Source organism: Mesoplodon densirostris, chromosome X (assembly GCF_025265405.1).
Source record: "Mesoplodon densirostris isolate mMesDen1 chromosome X, mMesDen1 primary haplotype, whole genome shotgun sequence".
Classification (NCBI taxonomy): domain Eukaryota; kingdom Metazoa; phylum Chordata; class Mammalia; order Artiodactyla; family Ziphiidae; genus Mesoplodon; species Mesoplodon densirostris.
Genome location: NC_082681.1, coordinates 34,286,562 through 34,308,123, shown reverse-complemented (window position 1 = coordinate 34,308,123; position 21,562 = coordinate 34,286,562). Strand labels below are relative to the sequence as shown.

The 21,562-nt window shown below is 37.3% G+C and overlaps 1 protein-coding gene across 1 annotated transcript in view; it reads right to left on the bottom strand.

The window, feature by feature from the left end:
- KLHL13 (kelch like family member 13) overlaps positions 1-21,562 on the bottom strand; it is a 200,618-nt gene that overhangs the window by 99,532 nt on the left and 79,524 nt on the right. The window contains exon 2 of the mRNA XM_060087086.1: positions 14,125-14,198. Within this exon, the coding sequence (XP_059943069.1) occupies positions 14,125-14,174 (50 nt within the window). The 5' untranslated portion in view covers positions 14,175-14,198. The remainder of the gene's footprint in view (positions 1-14,124; positions 14,199-21,562) is intronic.

Sequence of the window (21,562 nt, the reverse complement as noted above, 5' to 3'; positions counted from 1 at the left end):
ATTGGAAATATCTGAATGGGCCTTGATTAGAATGTGGTAATGGATTAATGTTAATTTCCTGATTTTTATGGTTGAATTGAGGTTATATAGGAGAATGTTCTCATTTATAGAAGTTATACACTAGAGAATTTGGGGCTAGTGGGCATTGTGTCAGCAAGTTACTCTAAAATGGTTCAAGAAAAAGAAGAGTTCTGTGTACTGATATTATAGTTTTTCTGTAAATTTGAGATTGTTTCAAAGTAAAAAGTATTACAAATTGGAAAATGCTAATATAAATTTTGGTACATGCATAAACTAAAATAATACTTATAATGAGGTTCATCGTAACAACTTTAAGAGGAAATATTTTAGTGCTTATTATGTTCCAGACAGCATTTTATAAGCATATCATGTTGAGTGATGATGAAAAGGAATGAGGACACAGAACGATACTCTTGATATATTATGTGAAAAATACAAATACAAAATAATATCTATAATATGAGCCTATTTTTATAAAAATAATACATATACATACATTTTATATAAATATAGACCAATATATTAACCGAGTAAATAACTGAATGATATAAATTTTCTTTTCATAAAAGTACTTTCTAAGTTCTAAAAATAATGAGATATATTAATTTTGCAATACTATTTATTTTAAATTGTACCATTTAGAACAATATATAGTAGTAATATGGAGAAATGTTAAAACTGCATTATTAGAGAAAAACATGATATAAAAATATGTATAAGGTATGAGTCTAATTTTACTTTATTTAAAAAAAGGGAGGAAAAAATGGCTGAGTGAAATATATCTAAATGTTAAAAGAGTAGTTAAATCTGAATAATGACACTAGAAATTATTTTTTATTTATACATTTCTGTATTTTCTAAATTTTCTACTATACGTAGATTAATTTTATTTAAAAAATGTTATTTTTCTTCATTAGGTGATCATTAAGTAGATTATTAACAATATGGAAAGTGTTAATGGCAGCACTTTGTAAAATACAGAATTGTACATACATGATGACCATGTAAAACGTATGCATGGAAGAACAGTTGAAAGGATGTACAACACAATAACTGGTTTACCTTAGATAAGGTGAAATAATGTGTGATTTATTTTGTTTTCTGAATTTTCCAAAACTTCTGTAATTTTCATATATGTATACATATTATTTCATCTGTAATATGTAAAAATTCTCTTAATAAGAGAAGGAAGGAAATTCCCTGGTGGTCCAGTGGTTAGGACGTGGTGCTTTCACTGCTGAGGGCCCAGGTTCAATCCCTTGTCAGGGAGCTAAATCCTGCAAGCTGTGTGGCATGGCCAAATAAATAAATAAATAAAATATATATTTTAAAGAAAAGGGAAGGAAAGCGCATGAGGGGCACTGGAATAAGAATCTGTGATAAATGTTTTAGAAAATAATTCTTAAAACTGAAAAAGAGCCATTATCTTAACACTCTCAGAAGGCAAACATACAGCATGGTAGTGTAGACATGGATACTGAGTGTGGTGAGCAAGACAATGGCCTAATCCCCAGAACACTGCCTAATCCCCAAGACCTGTGAATATGTTACTTCACATGGCAAAAAAGACTTTGCAGATGTGATTAAACTGAGGGCTATGAAATGGGGGGATTATACTGGATTATTCAAGTAGGTTCAATAAGCATTCTTAAAATTGGAAGAAGGAAGCAGAAGAGGTCCAAGTGATGAGATGTGAAATGAACTCAACCCACTGTTGCTGGGTTTGAAGATGGAGGAAGAGAGCAAAGGAGTGCAGGCGGCCTCTGAAAGCTGAGAAAGGTGAGGAAGCAGATTCTCCCTTAAAGACTCCAAAAGGAACGCAGTCCTGCCTATACCTTGAGTTTAGCCCCATGACCTCCAGAAATGCAAGATAATAAATCTGTGTTGTTTTAAGCACTGAGATTCTGGTTATTTGTTACAGCAGCAAGAGGAAACTAATACATGGGGCTATAGACAGCTGGAAAGAAAGTGATGATTTTAGCAATCTGTTTTAGGGGAAACAAAATGACTGAGGCAGGAGAATGAGTTGAAATTGAATTAACAACGTTGTTAACAGCAAGAGCTGTGTCTGGATGCAGACGTGTCATTAAATATATGTTTATGGCCAAATACTACACTAGAATAGTGCTCATAGTAACGTTCAGGACACTGACTGGGTTACGTTTTGATCATTTTTATCTACCTCCCTACTTGCCACTGATTATTAGATTAAGACTTATTCCCTTATTGTAATTAATGTAAGCATTAATTCCCTTATTAATACTTATCCATCCCACAGAAAAGAAACTACCTGAACTATTTAGCCAAAAGTGTTTTACACATATAAATAATGATAGACTATATACCAATTTAACTGTAAATACAAAATTTATGCACCATACAATACCGAAAATCTGAAAGAAAACGTTTAATTATAGAAACTACCTTTTTTGCTTTAAATGTGCAAAATGTAGGTTTCTGAGGTAAAAATGACACTTTATGTCAGAAAACATGGGTACTTGTGTCTTGGCTCTTTCCCTCGCTATGCAAACTTGGAAAAGTTCTCTCACCTTTGCGTATCAGATTCCCTTTCGTTTTATATTTAAGAGGGTTGTACTACATCTCTACAATCTTTTTCTATCTCTAAAGAAATGCAGTCTCTTCTTTGTGGAGCCGCAACTATTCTTAGAAAAACAAATAGCCTTAACTCTGTTTTCAACTCCTTTCAAAAATCAACTTGACCTGCTGGAGGGTCTACCTTCCAGGGAGAACAAAGTAATTCAAGCATATCATCTCATTAATTTTCAAGACAGGAGAAAGAAAATATTTCTGTTTGGAAAAAAGGGAGAAAGAAAAAGAAAGAAATCGATAGCATATTAAGTAAATTGCCACTGTTATGTTGGCAGAGCCAGGACCAGAAAACAGAGCTTTTCAAACTCAGGACTGCACTCTGCCTTTTCAACAGAAGGGTCTATCAGGTAATGAACTACCCTTAAAGGGAATGGGTAGGAGTATGGGATCAAAAGCTAATATTTATGTACATTCCCCTTCATGGCACACGGTCAACGGATAAATGTAACGTGAAGGGGCAGACTGTAGGGTCTGGAGACCAAATAGCTATTCTCTCCCTAGAGGCCTTATTGGTTTTAGCACTGCCTCAGGGAACCTAGAGAGAAAAGTACGTTCTAGCCAGCTCTGGACAATGGCTGATCTCAGACAAGTTCAGGCAAAGTTACATAATACTATTTTCAATAATGTGCCTGGAAAAATAAAGGACACTGTCTATATCTAGGCACAGCTCCTGTCAAAAACAAGTTTAATTCAAATTCACTCTGCTGCCTCTGTTATTTTGTTTCCTGAAAAGGAGATTGCTAAAATCACCAGAGGATTTCTTTCTAGCTATCTGGGGCTCGTATCTATGTCAGCTATGCCATGCTGGGCTGATAAAGGAAAACGCCTCCACCTTTGGAAGAATTTATTTCATTATCTACCCAATAAGGGTAGGAAGTAAGGGAGGTGGACACGTTCCCTTTCCCTCAATGGCAGATTAAGGCCTTGGGCTCTCAGAGGAGACCCATAATAGGGCTGCCTGAGGGTCACAAAGCTTGAGATTGCCATAGCTAAAACCCAAAGCCAGGCACAGAAACTACAATCCAAAGGAAGAGCAGAGCTTCCTTCCAGGAAAAAGAAAAGGTATTACTCTTTTTCTATTCATTTTAATCTAAAATGAAGCAATGGCAGAAAGAAAAGTATTAGGAGATAGGAAGTCAAAATATCACACAACACTGATAACCAAAAGGAAAACTTTGTTGTCTGACTGTATATTTTTAAAAAGCATCCACATCGTTAAGGCTCTGAATTATTTCATGGGTCCATGTTCCTAGTCCCATGTAAACCATGACCCAACTGTGGTTCAGGAGCCTTTGGAAATTTTACATAATCTTTCAACACTTTCCATGCAACTGCATTTGTTGGGAAGACGAAAAGGGGGAAAAACTGAAGGATTGGAAAAGGAGAGAAGAGAAAACTTTTTAAAGAAAAACTTACTTTTATCAGTTTCCAGGTTCCCAATTCATTTATAGCACTTAACCTATTAATGGTATGCACTTCCAAAATACAGCAGAAATGCCTTGGCCTTAGGGTCAACAACATGGGTAGTAGGTAAAAAGTCCTAAGGGAGTTCACAACCCAGGGAAGGAGACAGATGGGCATATGGTTGAATGCACAGACTGAGCTGAACTTTCTGGGTGTGAGCCCTGCATCCATGCTTATTAGCTATGTGACCCTGGACAACTTTCTTAAACTTTTCTGTGCCTCGATATACTCATTTGTAGAATGAGAATAATGATAGTACCTTCTTCATGGGGTTATTATGAGAATAAGATAAATTTGGAATAAGGAATATAGAATTATATGTGTGTGTGTGTGTGTGTGTGTGTGTGTGTATTTAAGAGTTTGAACCTGGCACAAAGTAAATGCTATATGTGTCAGCTATTATAATGACTATTCAAATATAACTAGCACTACTATTGGGACTTTGATCACCACTACCACCACCATTGAAATAAGAGTTGATACTATGGGAGCCATAAGAAAAGAATACCTAATTCTGTTTGGAAGAGGAATGGGGTACATGTCACTGAAAATATCACAGAGGAGTTAATAATACCTTCGCTGGGTCTTGAAGGATAAACAGGAGTTGATTAGGCCAACAACCAGGGAGAAGGCGTACCAGCAAGAGGGATGGAAACAGGAGGAAACATATCACCTCCCAACTTTGAGGGAGGGCAACACGTGCTCTAGGCAGGAGATGAGGCTAGGCAGGCAGAGAGGAGCCAGTGAAGAAATCTAAACAAGGAAGCGATATGAACATACATCTTTACATTCCAGAAAGATCATTATGGCTGTAACGGGAGGGATGCACTAGAGTGGGAGAAGGAGGTGGGAGGTAAAAGAGGTTTAAGACTGGAGGCCAAAAATCAGTTTAGAAGGATATTATAAAGATCTAGGTGGCAAACTATGTGGGTCTGAAATAAGAAGGAGGTAATAAGAATAAAGCAGCAGAGGGAGTGGATTGGAGAAATAATTAGGAAAGAGAAATGGGACTTGGTGACTGACTGAATATGGGGAATGAGAAAGAAAGAAGAGTCCTGGATGATGGCCAACTTTCTGAGTGAATGGCAGTGTCACTAAGCAAGGCCAAGACCACAGATGAGGAAGCAGGTTCTGGGGACAGAGATGAGACAGGTTTGGACCCATCGTGTTTACAATACCAGGCAATGGTATTATTGAAATAAGAGTTGGTTTATTCAATGTTGAATAAACACTTGTATTTATGAGTTTTAAAATATTAACAGTGCTTTCAGTGAAGTAGAATTATACTTTTCCATATTTTTCCAAATACTTCACAGTGAGCATAAATTACACAATTGGGTAAGGAAAATTTTAAGATGAATACATGGGTGTCTACATTTAAATAACAAATAGCTAACAGCCTCCGATCCTGCCACCCCCGACTTACCGCTAAATATCTAACAGACACAAAAAGTGAGAAAATACAGCACAGGTATGGAAATAGACCTGGCAAAGGTGCTGTTCCCTTCCACTGTCCACCCCTGATACCTCTCTTGTGTTCATATCAAGTCAGAAATTACAAATATTGCTATATACTGGGAAGCCTGTGTGCCAGACTCTGGATACATGGTATATTCATTTCTTATTACTGCTGTGACAAATAACTACAATCTTAACAGCTTTAAACAACACAAATTGACTATCTTAATGTTTTGGAGGTCAGAAGTCTAGAATCAAGGTATTGGCAGGGCTTGAGGGGAGAATTTGTTTCTTTGTCTTTTCCAGCTTCTAGAGGCCACCTGCATTCTACAGCTCATGACACCTTCCTCCATCTTCAAACAGCATGGCTCCAAACTCTCCTTCCATCATCACATCTCCCTTTTCTGACTCTGAATCCACCCGCATCCCTTTTATGAGGACCCTTGTGATTACACTGGGCTCTCCTGGATAATCCAGGATAATTTCCCCACCTCAAGGTCCTTAACTTAATCACATCTGCAAAGTCTGTTTTTGCCACATACAGTATCAGTCACAGGTTCTGCAGACTAATATGTAGACATCTTTGGAGAGCCACTATTAAGTCTACCACAGGTAGTATTTGCCAGATTTCTTCACTATAAAGGTACTGTTTTTTCCTTTCCATACTCTTTCCTTTGGAAAGCAAATCATTAAGTCCATACTCAAGGGGGGAGATAGATGAAGTTCCATCTGTTGAATGAGGGAAATATATACATACAAACACACACATTCGTACATATATAAAATTCGGAATTGTTCTGCAAGGAAGAATTGTCTCTTCTCCCTCATCAATTTATTTCAATCATTTATTTCTATCAGTATTGGCTCATGGGTAAAACTCTGAGGAAGGGGTTGGATTAGTACCCAAGAGCACATAAAGGGGCAATGATCAATTCATTCAGTAGGCAAATACCTACTGAGCAACGAATATGTACAAGACATGGTGGTAGGTGCTAAAATTAAAGTACACACTGCTATATTTAAAATAGATAACCAACAAAGACCTACTACATAGCACAGGAAACAGTGCTCAATATTCTGTAATAATCTAAATGGGAAAAGAATTTGAAAAAGAAAAGATACATGTATATGTACAACTGAATCACTTTGCTGTACACCTGAAACTAACACAACATTGTTAACCAACTCCACTCCAATATAAAATAAAAATTAAAAAAAATAAAATAAAATAAACAAGGTCAGGAATCTTGGCTGGGGGAAAAGATAATCAAGACAGACAAGATCCCTGACCTCCTAGAGCTTCCATTTTAGCAAAAACGGATAGATAATAAACAAAGAAGGAAAATATCTAATAGTGGTAGTGACGAGTCATGCAGAGAATGAAACTGGGTGTGTGTGTGTGTGTGACACTAAACAAGTGACCACTTTAGAGTAGGTAGTCAAAGAAAACCTTTAAGTGGACATTTAAGTGGAGATCTGAAAAGAAGAACCAGCCACACAAAGACCACGGGGAAGAACGTTTCAGACAAAGGGAACAGCCAGTACAAAGGCCATTCAAGGAATCTTTTTTCCTTTGAGAATAAACAAACTGAAAAACAACTAGCATGGGAGCAATGAAAATGTATTGAAAAACAAGGACAAGGAGATTTGTCATTATAAAGACTCAGAGAAAGAGCAGAACTCTGCAAATGCTTTCATATAGGAGTCAGAAAACAATGTTGAAAGCCCTTGGCACATTCAGGAGAACGAGGAAACACGGCCTCAGTAAAGCAGGAAGAGGAAGCCAAATGAGATAACATGATCAGATGAGGAAAGCAATAAATTGTATTTGCCAACTACCAGGAAACTAAACCAGAGTAACAACCAAAATGTATATCAGAGGGAGTAAAGAGAGAGTCTGATACAGTATAAAATAAATTCATTAAGTAAAAGGAAAAAAGATAACAAATATTAAAGTGAGGAGAGAAAATATGATAGATATGGAAGACACTAAAACAAATAACACCCCAAAAGTGGATCCAACCTAAATATTTAAGAAATCATTTATACCGTGAAAGAGTTTATACTTTGCAGCTATCATATCTACTACAAGTTTTTATTAATATGTGAAAATGTTCATGATACAACTAAGAAAAACAGGATACAGACATGATATACAGTATAATAAAACAGTAAGTGCTTCCATTTATTGAGAATTTACTATGTACCAGGAATGTGACTACCTTACAAAATTTTATTTTATTCTCAGAACAATCCCAAACAATGATACTCTTTTATTTTATAGATGAGGAAACAGACTCAGAGAGGTTAAGAAACTTTCCAAAGTTCACACAGCTAGCAAGAAGCAAAGCTTGACCTGAACCTGTATTTGGAAGACTTCAAAGCCTCTGCTCTTAAGTACAACACTAGAATCATATCATGTTCAATAATTACAACTTCAGTTACATTTCAAAATGCACCAAAAGACTAGAGTGAAAATGCATTAAGGGGTTAACAGAGTTACTTTTGGTGATTATTTTCGCTGCATATCTGTATATAATTTGTTATTTTTAAGTGTTCTATAATAAATATGTATTACTTGTAAAGTCAAAACAAATGAACAAACTGGTAGAGAGAGGAATACAGCACTTTTTAGTTGGGGATTCATGAAAAAGATTTAAATGTTACATACATAGAAATGTTAAGGTCTTCACATATAGTTTGGGATCCAACTAATGGCTGTAGATGAGATGTCCCAGAAAGAATGTGTAGAACATGTACAGAATTATGAACAGGAACATTTAAGACACAGAAAGGAGAATCAGGGTAGTAATTCCTCTCCCCAGAAGCAGGAACACTTTCTATGGAAAATTCTCTAGAAAGATCAAACAGGCAACATTACTAACAAGTTCAAGTCCTTTGTATAAAGATATGCAACTATTCGGTAAGAGGAACAAATATGCTGATAAACGTGCACCTACAGCAATGTATTACGACAATTATAGTGGGTAACCAAGACCTACAGAATTTCTGAGCCAAAATAAAAGTCCACTGTATAAAATTTAACTGCCTCAGAAATTCGTGCATTACCCTCATATTATAATGCTTATAGGCATCTTCTAGCCTAAGATTTAACCTTATTATAATCACTGACTCAATTTAGCAAAGGTAAAACTAGATCTTCATAAATTTTGAATCTTAAAAAAGCATAAATAACCATACCTTCATGGAAGTTTATAAAGTCAAATTGTAAAAACAGTAATAAAAAGGACATCTTCAATGACTGACCATCCTCAAGGTTAATCAAAGATGTGTTTATTTATCACCTACTGTGTGCTTAGGTTTAAAGATATAATTCCAGACTTTTAAAACTAAGAGGAAGGTCGGGATCTTCTAATCCTTAAATGTTACAGATGAGGTCAGCGCTTGACAAACAGTAAAGGCTCAATGTTTTAAAATATCAAATGACCAGACTGAAAGCTCTGTGTTCCCTTGGTATCATATACTATTAGGAAATGATTATATAGTAAGCCAGTAAAAAAAAGTCACAGCTTATTCCTAGAATCTGTAGTAAATTTCATTAGTCTATTTTACAACTTAAATATTGTTGCTTAATATTCAATTGCTTAACTATTAGTAAGAGTTGACTGTGGGAAACAAAACTACCCTGAACAATTTAACCAAATAAAATCATCAGCAACAAATAATTATTGATAAATGTTATAACTTCTATAAATATTTAATGAATGCCTATTATGTACAAAATCCTGCATTATATGCAATGTGATATAAATATACATTAGATACAGGTAGTCACACTCTAAAAGAGCTCTCTTAATGATGCTGTAAGCAAAGACATGCTCAAATTAATTTCAATGCAGAGCCAAATGTGATAAAATTCACTACAGGGGAAAAAACCAGTTCAGAGACAAAACAGACCCTCCTGATCATCTGCTTGGACTGATCAGGGAAGGGTGATACATAGGGCACTGAATTTGATCTGGGTCTTGGAGAACAGGTAGGATTTCAATAGTCAGGGACAGGAAAGGGCAATCTGGACCACATTATCAGATAATCAATTTTAAAAGATCACGTTGACTAGAGTGTGAAGAATCTAGTTGAACGCCAAGTATTGTTAAAGTTACCCCTAAATATTTCACAGCTCCCTCCGTTCCCCTCTTCTTCATTTCCACTGCCATCACCTCTGTTCTGACTCTCCTCATTTCTTATTTTGACTACTACAATAGCCACCAAACTGGCCACCAAATATGTATTATCATTCACTGCCATATCCCTAACACCGTGCACAGTAAGTGGTGCATAATATTTGTTAAAGGGATGAAAATCCAATTATACAGTGTTTGGCACTCTTTTTCCTTATTGCAAACACCAGACAATATTATATACTGTGTTTTATTTATCAAAGAGTACTTTTAGAAAACTGGAACACTGTTAGAGCTTTACACGTCACTGCAGAAATCCTTATTACAGCTAGGAACCCCATCAGTACACACCACCACCATAACACCAACTGGGTGACTCTTAACCAAATGTCTCCCTGACATTACCGTAATGTGTACACGAGGACGATGCTCACACTGAGATGCTGTTTGCAACAAAGCAAGACACATATGGCTGGGCTTCCCTGGTGGCGCAGTGGTTGAGAGTCCGCCTGCCGGTGCAGGGGACACGGGTTCGTGCCCCGGTCTGGGAAGATCCCACATGCTGTGGTGCGGCTGGGCCCTTGAGCCATGGCCGCTGAGTCTGCGCGTCTGGAGCCCGTGCTCCGCAACAGGAGAGGCCACAACAGTGAGAGGCACGCGTACAGCAAAAAAAAAAAAAAAAAAAAAAGACACATAAGGCTGACCTCTCCCTGTACTAAATGAATCACTGGAATAAAAGTCCTAATAGGGTAAAACATATGATGAATGGTAGATTGCAAGACTAAAAACATCTAAGACTAATAACAGGTTGATGCTATTCTGCACTGCCACCCTCCACCCTTAATTCTTTATCTTCCTACCTTGTTTACTAATTTTCGACGTTAACTTTCTCCAGTAGAACAAAGATTCATCACTTTTAATATTCATCATTATATTTTAGCACCTGAAAATGTTTCACACTTAGCAATTACACAATAAATGTTTGTTGAATTATAAATAGAAAAATTAGATTTATTTGACCAGCAATTACATGTCAGACATTGTATTAAGCAATGGGGATACATTTCTTTCATACATTCATTATCTGATTGAATAATCACCTTGACAAAATTTTAAATTTCCCATTAAATTCGTGTTAAATCTATATAACAATTTGGGAAGAGCTCTTTCCAAAATTTAGCCTTTTAATCAAGGACCATTGCATGTCTCTCCATTTTTAAAAAATATCTTCTTTCCTATCTCTCAGTTGAATTTTTAAATTTTCTTCATATAGGTCCTAGAAAGTTTTGTTGGGGTTATTACTAAATATTTACATTTTATGGCTTTTGTAAATGGAATGTTTTCCATTATATATTTTAAATGACTATTTGTAATATAGATAAAAGGTACTGGTTTTTATTTTTATCTTATATCCAACTATATTTAGAACTTATATTAAAACTCTGTCAATTAAGAACTTGTTTTTATGTCTTAGCTTTTGCAGGCACGTGAGTCTATCTTCTAAAACTTGATCATTTTTTTGTCTCCTCCTTCCTGTTAAGTATGCCTCTTTATTGACATTGGCCATAGCTTATAGATACATATTTTAAAGTGGTGATTAAAGGGCATCTTTGTTTTGTTGCTGTTTAAGGAACAACTCTTACATTTATCATTAAGTGCGATGCTTGTTTCTTGGTTTCAGAGAGATAATTATTTTTCTTGTTAAGAGTGCAACTTTCTATCACTAATTCTTTATTTTATGGGCAATGAATTTTTTTCAAACACCTTCAGCATTTACTGTACCTTTTATTTCTTATGAGATCTATTGACAGGATGCGTCATATGAGTAGCTTTCATGGTATTAAGGAATTCACAATCTGGGGTAAAACTTTCCTAGTCACAAAGGGTTAATACTTTTCATACATTCCTAAATGTGTTTGGTTTGTATTTTATTTAGAATATGAAACTGATCCATAATTTGTGTATATAAACAGGTCATAAGTTCATTTATTTAAGTTTCTGGTCAAGAATGCACTTATAATGTGAGGGCTAAAACCATAAAACATCAGGAAGAAAGCCTGAAATTTGGGAGGGTAAAGATTTCTTAGAAAGATGCAAAAATTACTGAGCATAAAAGAAAAAAAATGATAAATTGAACTTCATCAAAATGAAACAAAAATAAAACTGCTCACCAAAAGACACAAACAAGAAAATGGGATGGCCAGCTACAGACTGGAAGAAAATATTCATAATACATACATCTAAATATCAAGAAAAAATTTTAAAACTCTTAAAACTCAAAGAGAAAAAAAACCCAATTTTTTAAATGGGCAAAAAATTTGAACAGATACTTCTAAAACACAAATAGTTAATAAACACGTGAGGAAAATGCAAAGTGAAAACCATAGTGGGAAACAACTATATACCCAAGAGAATAGCTAAAATTAAATACCAAGAGTTTATGAGGATTCTCACTTATTACTGGTCAGAAAAGAAAATGGTATAACCACTTTAAAAAAGTGTTTGGCAGTTTCTATGAATGTTAAATAAATTAAATAAATATATGTATACATCTCCTATGACCCACTAATTCTACTTCTAGGTATATATCCAAAGGAAATGAGTGTATATGGCCACAAAAAGATTTGTTAAAAAATGTCAACAACGGCTTAATTCATAAGAGCCAAATAATGGGTATAACTTAAGTGACTCTCAACAAGAAATGGATAAACAAACTGTGGTATATTTAAACAATGGAACACTACAGAGCAATAAAAAAAGAAGAAACTACAGATACCTGCAAGGAGGGTGGATTTCAAAAACATTATTTTGAACAACAGAAGCCACACACAAAAGAATACACAGTGTTTGACTCCATTTACATGAAGTTCAAGAACAAGAAACACTAACCCAAAATATGTAAGTCAGTAGGAAGGGAGGGGACATGAACTGGAAAGGGGAACGAGGGAATTCTCTGGAGGGATGGCATTGTTTTCTATCTTGACCTGGGTTGTGGTTACCTGGATGTCTGCATGTATAAAAATCAAGATGTATATTTAAATGTTTGTGTATTTTACTATATGCAATTATATCTCAATAATAATAATGGAAACAAATTCAATTATGCTATAACCACCACAGTTATCAACTTGAGCTTAGGAAATCCTGCCGTCCCACTAGTTCCTCTTCCAAATGTGTGATATAGAATCCCCGCTTCAGCAGTGCTTGAACTCTACATACAGACTCAGTTCACCATTAGGTATTCGGCACAACTTCCCCCCTCCAACTGGCCCAGCAATCTACTCTTCTATCTTTTCACCCAACATGGCAACACATGATTCCTGCTGTGATTTCCTGGCTTTCGGTATCTCTGAACAAGTCTACCTTACAGCCCCTTGCCCACATTCCAACAAGCATGTACCTTTCATACAATATTTCCTTGATGGGAATATTATGTACAATTCCTAGCATGGTATCTTTCAAATAACAATGACGTTATATGTGTCCCCTTTATACTTCAGCCTTTCCCCCCTTTCCATATTCTTTTAAGACACACCTATTTTTAAAGTACTTTAGAATTTAGTAGCATAAATATTGTATTTTCAAAATAGTTAAAATCCCACATTTATATTTCAACACAAGCACTGATATACCATGAATTACTTGCCAAGCTCTTTCTCTCCACTCAGACACACACACCCAATAGACACTTTTTTAATCCTCAAAACAACCTTGAGATATAGGTATTATTATTATCCCCAATTCACAGACGAGAAAGTTAAGGCCCAGAGGAATTAAAAAAACTTAACCAAGACTACACTAGTAACTATCAGAACCATGATACAGACAACTCCAGCATATTATTTCAAATATTTCACCCAAACCATACAATTAAACTATTGGGAATAAGGGATACTCTTTCACACCTGCAAAGTAAAGGCTATGTTTCTTTAAACCACGAATTTAAAATCCTAAATTGACAGAGGAAGCTCTCAATTTCTCAGAACTCCCTAAAAAAGTTTTAACTGGAATTTTAAATAACAGAAAGGTACACACAATCACAGGGCAATACTATTTTAAAAAATACTTCATTGAGACATCTATTCATAAGCAACAGATACCAGTATTTATTCATTGGTATGCTTTAAAACTAAAAATTCAGATCAATAGCTCCACTGACTGAATTCCAGGTGTTCACAATGTACACCAATTTTGATTTCTGATTATATTTTCTATTTTTTTTCATTAGCTCAGAACACACAGTCATTAACATGTTCTTCATTCCAGTTCTTTGTCACCCAGGCATTCTTTTATTCACTCATATAGCAAATACTTTTATTTTATGCCAGGTATTCAACAAATATTTATTGAGTACCAACTATGTTAGGTAAATAAATAAGCAGAAGAGACATTATATAACTTATAAGGTAAATTGCTTCTATAAATATACCGGTTACGGAGTATTGCAGCAACTGATTCCCCTCTATGCAGATGATCCATCACCTCTAGAAGTTGGAGAACGACCTGTTCAGGAGGAAAAGAAGTCAATATTTACTATGAAAATCAACACTAGAATTTTCACATTATGTTACCTTTGTAATATTTTACATATTTTGTGATAGGCAAAATGTATGACCATGTACCTAATATCCATATTACAGCTTATGAAAATTAAGAAACTGAATCTGCAATAGTCCAAATACCTACGAAATTCAACACTGAAATCATTAAAGAGTACTGACTGATTTCATGTGAAATCATTAGCCAACAATGATCTATGGAAAAACCACCGTGTATACAGGAAGATGGATTAAATGAGAGTCAGAAGACCTGGGGAGTATGTGTGAAGTTGGGTGAGACAGAGAAGTTAAGAAGCGAAGAGTTACCAGAGGGACTTGAGGCCTGTGGGGCCCATATGCAGGGCCCACGATTTTCCAAGTGGTTGGTCAAAATTAAGGATAGAAAGATTGTTGAAAGATTTTTAAACCTTAAAGATATAAAATAGGTAATAGAGGTAGGAACATTGTTTTTACGGGAAAGGAGCAGGCGAGGTGGTAGTAAACTATAGTATATATTGGTTTTTAGTAATGTGGATGCTTTGCATTGGCGAGAGTATATTTAATGTATTCTATTAATTTCAACTACATTGGGAAGCAAAAATGTATAATTTACATAAATGTTTCTTGTTAATAAAATCAATTTATTGCATTGGGAAGATAAAAAGGTATAGTATCCAGTTTAGTTTGTTCATATAATTATGTGTGTTATAAAACTACTTGAAAACCTAAAATAATTAAGCTAGAGGAAAAACGATTTTCTTCATTGTTCCCTGCCTTCACCTGCCCCTTAATTTAGGGGCAAAAGGAAAAGAAGTAGAAGGGGAAAAAGTACAGTTGACCATGAACAAAACAGGTTTGAACTGTGCAGATCCACTTATATATTTTTCTCAATAAATATAGTACCTGCATTTTCATTTTACAAATCTTTAAATTAACTAAGTGTGGGGAAAAGCTTGTGTTCAATTAGAGATCATAATATGTGGAATCAAAAGAACTAGGGTTTCAGTCCTGATTCTATCCAAACTGTTTCAACTTCCTGCCCTTGGGTGCATCATTTATCAATTCTTTTTTTTTTTTTTTTTAACAGCAGAGATAGCAGTACGGGGATTTTCAACTGTTTAGGGGTTGGTGCCCCTAACTCCTGTGCTGTTTCAGGGTCAACTGTACTCTGTTTCTTGGGTCTTCAAAACTCTAAAAAAGAAACAAATCAAATGACAACATAGCATTCATAATTATTTGCACAATCGCATTTCTCTGCTTATATTCTGTTATTACAAGTAACGAAACTGAGTAGCCTAAACAAAATAAATTTTTTAAGCATCTCAAAATCAACTGACTTTTTTTTTTGCGGTACGCGGGCCTCTCACTGTTGTGGCCTCTCCCATTGCAGAGCACAGGCTCCGGACACACAGGCCCAGCGGCCATGGCTCACGGGCCCAGCCACTCTGCGGCACGAGGGATCTTCCCGGACCGGGGCACGAACCCGTGTCCCCTGCATCGGCAGGCGGGCTCTCAACCACTGCGCCACCAGGGAAGCCCTCAACTGACTTTGGACTTACCTTTTCTAAAAATGTTTAATCAGTGAGAGAACTTTGAGAGGTTCAGAAATTTTTATTTTGTTTAGGCTATATGATCTTTTAGAAGACGTGCCAAGAGAAAACCAGCTATATCTAGATTACTATTAGGAATCTTGGAATGTGAAAATAATTAATTCATGAAACTTTTTACCAACTGCATCTAGGGTAGAACATACAGGTCCCAAAATTAGGTATGCAAACTTTTACATAATCCCATCGTTTTAAGCAAGCCACTTGGTGCACCTGGATCTCTGAGTCTGGGGCTCTCCTGTCAAATTCTCCACATAATAAACCTCTGGTCTCCAGAGAAGCAGAGAGGGGGTGTTGGTACAGGAGACTTCAGCGACTTATTTTAGACTTTCAAAGAACAGCCCATGCTTTCAATCTCATGACTCATTCCTGCCTTCTACAGACTAGAAGCCTCTAAGTCTTGAAATATTAGGAATTCTATGGGAAGAATGAGTTGGTTTCTCTCGAAAGTTCATGTAGGGGAAGATACTGGAGTTGTAACTTCCTTTGCTCTAAGTGAAAAAATAGTTCCAACCTTACATCTGTCAGTGTTTCCATTCCTGTTCTCTTCGTCCTTTTGAATTTTTCCATTTCTTTACTCTCATTTTAATGGAGTTAGGAAGAGAGAGGAAGTAAGTGCATGTGATCAATTTATGCAGGATATAAATGAAACCAAAACCATTTTTAACCATGGAGTTTGTATGATCAAACATATGTATTAGAAAATTAACACTGCCTGCAATGTGGTGGTGGATCAGAGAGAGAGACCAGAAGTATGGAGACCGATAAGAAACTACTTCCAAAATCAAGGCATGAAATGAGAGCACAGACAAGGACTATGAGGGCAGGCAGGAAGAACTAGGACTTATGACAGATTTTAAAGGGATAAGGGGACATATCAAAGACAAAATCTATTTAAGTAACAGGAGGAAATGGTGATGATATCAAGTGAGGTAGGGTATAGAAAGAAGGAAAAACACTGAAAACAAAAACAACAATGGTTTGTATAGACATACAGAAGTAACCCAGGGCACAACATATAGTATCTAACAAAAAATTGGAAATATAGGTCTAGATTTAGGTTGGAAGTAGAAAGGAAAACACAGGGATATTTAGCCAGTTAAGTGTTGAGACTGGAAAATATTATTCATGCCAGGGGAAAGTGCAAACTCAACGAACACTTTTGTACAATAAACAGAGGAAGATAAGCTAGCAAAGAAAAGAGACAATAGGTAGGAGGGAAACTAAGAGAACTGTGAAAAGAAGAAGGATAGTTCACAAGAACAGTGGTTGGAGGGTATTCAACTGTTTCACGTTCTGCCCAAAGTAAGATACAGCTAAATGATTTGACAGCTATAAAGTCCACGATGACCTTTTTTCAAGAGTAGTTCGATGAGTGGGGAGAATCACACTGCAGTGGTTTGAAAAATAAAACTGAAATAAATAAATTATTTTAATAACTTGTGAGGAATTTAAATACATCAGGGAATTACTCTACAGTGAAGGTGGTCCTCAAACGAGTAAGAGAAATAGAGATGATTAAACAATTGGGAGACAACCAGGGAGTCACTTAGAAAAATAAATAGGTTGTACACTACTTCACTTCATACACTAAATAAATTCCAGAAGGACCAAAGATTTAAAGGTAAAAAAGGAAGCTTTGAAGCAGTACTAAAGAAAACCCTAGTGAAATTATTTATAATGATTCAGTGGAGAACGTAAGCAGCACCCAGAACCCAGGAACCATAAAGGAAAAAACTGTTAAATCTGATTGTAGCAAAAAATTAGAATTCTGTACTTCAAAAATACCTCAAAGTCAAATGGCATTTGATAAAGCAGTAAAAATAATTCACAATAAGTGGTGCTGGGAAAACTGGACAGCTACATGTAAAAGAATGAAATTAGAACACTCCCTAACACCACACACAAAAATAAACTCAAAATGGATTAGAGACCTAAATGTAAGACTGGACACTATAAAACTCTTAGAGGAAAATGTAGGAAGAACACTCTTTGGCATAAATCACAGCAAGATCTTTTTTGGTCCACCTCCTAGAGTAATGGAAATAAAAACAAAAATAAACAAATGGGACCTAATGAAACTTAAAAGCTTTTGCATAGCAAAGGAAACTACAAAGAAGATGAAAAGACAACCCTCAGAATGGGAGAAAATATTTGCAAACGAATCAACGGACAAAGGATTAAGCTCCAAAATATATAAACAGCTCATGCAGCTCAATATTAAAAAAACAAACAACCCAATCCAAAAATGGGCAGAAGACCTAAATAGACATTTCTCCAAAGAAGATATACAGACTGCCAACAAACACATGCAAGAATGCTCAACATCACTAATCATTAGAGAAATGCAAATCAAAAGTACAATGAGGTATCACCTCACATCAGTTAGAATGGGCATCATCAGAAAATCTACAAACAACAAATGCTGGAGAGGATGTGGAGAAAAGGGAACCCTCTTGCACTGTTGGTGGGAATGTAAATTGATACAGCCACTATGGAGAACAGTATGCAGGTTCCTTAAAAACCTAAAAATAGAATTACCATATGACCCAGTAGTCCCACTCCTGGGCATATACCCAGAGAAAACCATAATTCAAAAAGACACACGCACCCCAATGTTCATTGCAGCACTATTTACAATAGTCAGGTCATGGAAGCAACCTAAATGCCCATCAACAGAGGAATGGATAAAGAAGATGTGGTACATATATACAATGGAATATTACTCAGCCATAAAAAGGGATGAAATTGGGTCATTTGTAGAGACATGGATGGATCTAGAGACTGTCATACAGAGTGAAGTAAGTCCGAAAGAGAAAAACAAATATCGTATATTAACGCATGCATGTGGAACCAAGAAAAATGGTACAGATGAACTGGTTTGCAGGGCAGAAATAGAGACACAGATGTAGAGAACAAACGTATGGACACCAAGGAGAGAAAGCAGTGAGGGGGTGGTGGGGGTGGGATGAATTGGGCGATTGGGATTGACATGTATACACTGATGTCTGTAAAATGGATAACTAAAAAGAACCTGCTGTATAAAAAAATAAAATTCAAAAAAAATTTCAAAATACACATGACAGACAACAGAGTTAATGATTTTAATTTGTACACACAAACACGAACACTTAATCAATAAAACCAATAAAACACTATAGTAAAAGTGAGCAAATAATATAAACAGAAAGTGTACAGAAAATAAAAATCATTAATAAACAAATAATTGTCATTTAAAATAAGGCACTGTTTCCACCTATGAAATTTATACACACATGCACACACAAATGAAGCCTGTTTATATTTTTTATTAGTGAGAGGGAATATGGGTTTTGAGGGGGGCAGGGAGAGATGTTCCATTTTCAGTCTATACTTTTCTGTTCAATTTATTTCAAAATAAAAACTAATGAGAATGTGGCAAAAAGAGTAAGAAGGAGTAGCCATGAGGTAGGAGTAAAACCAGGGAGATGTAGTAATCTAAAAGGTAAACTAAAGTGTTACATGAAGAAAGGGATAACCAAGTGTGTCAGATGCTGTTGAGAGGTTAAGTGAAGGATGGAGAAATAACTCAGTGTGGTAACCCAGAGGTCACTGGTCACCTTGATAAGAACTGTTTACATGGAATGGTGGTGAACAGTTTCATTATTGTGGGTTCAAGAGAGAACGAAGAGAGGAAACAGGCACACATAACACTCACTTAGGAAGAGATATAAATAGGTGGTAGATGGAGAGGGATATAGGATAGAAGTAGATAATGTTTTGTTTTACTTTGTTTTCGTAATGGGAGATACTAGAGCAGGTAAATATGAAAAGCATTATGCTAAAAAACTCCTAGAGGAAAACAGAGGCAGGACATTCTTTGACATAAATCATAGCAAGATCTTTTTGGATCTGTCTCCTAGACTAATGGAAATAAAAGCAAAAATAAACAAATGGGGCCTAATTAAACTCAAAAGCTTTCGCACAGCAAAGGAAACCATAAACAAAACAAAAAGAAAACCTATAGAATGTGAGAAAATATTTGCAAACAATGCAAACAACGAGGGATTAATCTCCAAAATATACAAACAGCTCATACACTTCACTATCAAAAAAACACAAACAACTCAATCAAAAAATGGGAAGAAGAGACTTCCGGGTAAGATGGCGGAAGAGTAAGACGCGGAGATCACCTTCCTCCCCACAGATACACCAGAAATACAGCTACACGTGGAACAACTCCTACAGAACACCTACTGAACGCTGGCAGAAGACCCCAGACCTCCCAAAAGGCAAGAAACTCCCCACATACCTGGGTAGGGCAAAGCAGAGAGATTCCCGCACGGAGGAGCGGTGCCGAGCGGCACTCACCAGCCCGAGAGGCTTGTCTGCTCCCCCGCCGGGGCGGGCGGCGCTGGAGCTGAGGCTCAGGCTTCGGTCAGAGTGCAGCGAGAGGACTGGGGCTGGCGGCGAGAACTCAGCCTGAAGGGGGCTAATGTGCCACAGCTAGCCGGGAGGGAGTCCGGGAAAACTCTGGAGCTGCCGAAGAGGCAGGAGACTTTTTCTTCCCTCTTGGTTTCCTGGTGCGCGAGGAGAGGGGATTAAGAGCGCCGCGTAAAGGAGCTGCAGAGACGGGCGCGAGTCGCGACTGAAAGCGCGGAGCCCAGAGACGGGCGTGGGACACTGGAGCTGCTGCTGCCGCCGCCAAGAAGCCTGTGTGCGAGCGCAGGTCACTGCCCACACTGCCCTTCCGGGAGCCTGTGCAGCCTGCCACTGCCGGGGTCCCGGGATCCAGGGGCGGCTTCCCTGAGAGAACGCACGGCGCGCCTCGGGCTGGTGCAACGTCACGCCGACCTCTGCCGCTGCAAACTCGCCGCGCACTCCGTGCCCCTCCCTCCCGCCCGGCCTGAGTGAGCCAGAGTCCCCGAAGAGGCTGCTCCTTTAACCCTGTCCTGTCTGAGCGAAGAACAGACGCCCTCCGGCGACCTACACGCAGAGGCGGGGCCAAATCCAAAGCTGAGACCCAGGAGCTGTGAGAACAAAGAAGAGAAAGGGAAACTTCTCCCAGCAGCCTCAGAAGCAGCGGATTAAAGCTCCACAATCAACTTCATGTACCCTGCATCTGTGGAATACATGAATAGACAACAAATCATCCCAAATTGAGGAGCCAGGAGTCAGTGCTGTGCCTCTGAGGTGGGAGAGCCAACTTCAGGACACTGGTCCACAAGAGACCTCCCAGCTCCACATAATATCAAACGGCGAAAATCTTCCAGAGATCTCCATCTCAACACCAGCACCCAGCTTCACTCAACGACCAGCAAGCTACAGTGCTGGACACCCTATGCCAAACAACTAGCAAGACAGGAACACAACGCCACCCATTAGCAGAGAGGCTGCCTCAAATCATAAAAAGTCCGCAAACACCCCAAAACACACCACCAGATGTGGACCTGCCCACCAGAAAGACAAGATCCAGCCTCATCCACCAGAACACAGGCAGTACTCCCCTCCACCAAGAAGCCTACACAACCCACTAAACCAACCTTAGCCACTGGGGACAGACACCAAAAACAACGGGAACTACGAACCTGCAGCCTGCAAAAAGGAGACCCCAAACACAGTAACATAAGCAAAATGAGAAGACAGAAAAACACACAGCAGGAGAAGGAGCAAGATAAAAACCCACCAGACCTAACAAATGAAGAGGTAATAGGCAGTCTATCTGAAAAAGAATTCAGAATAA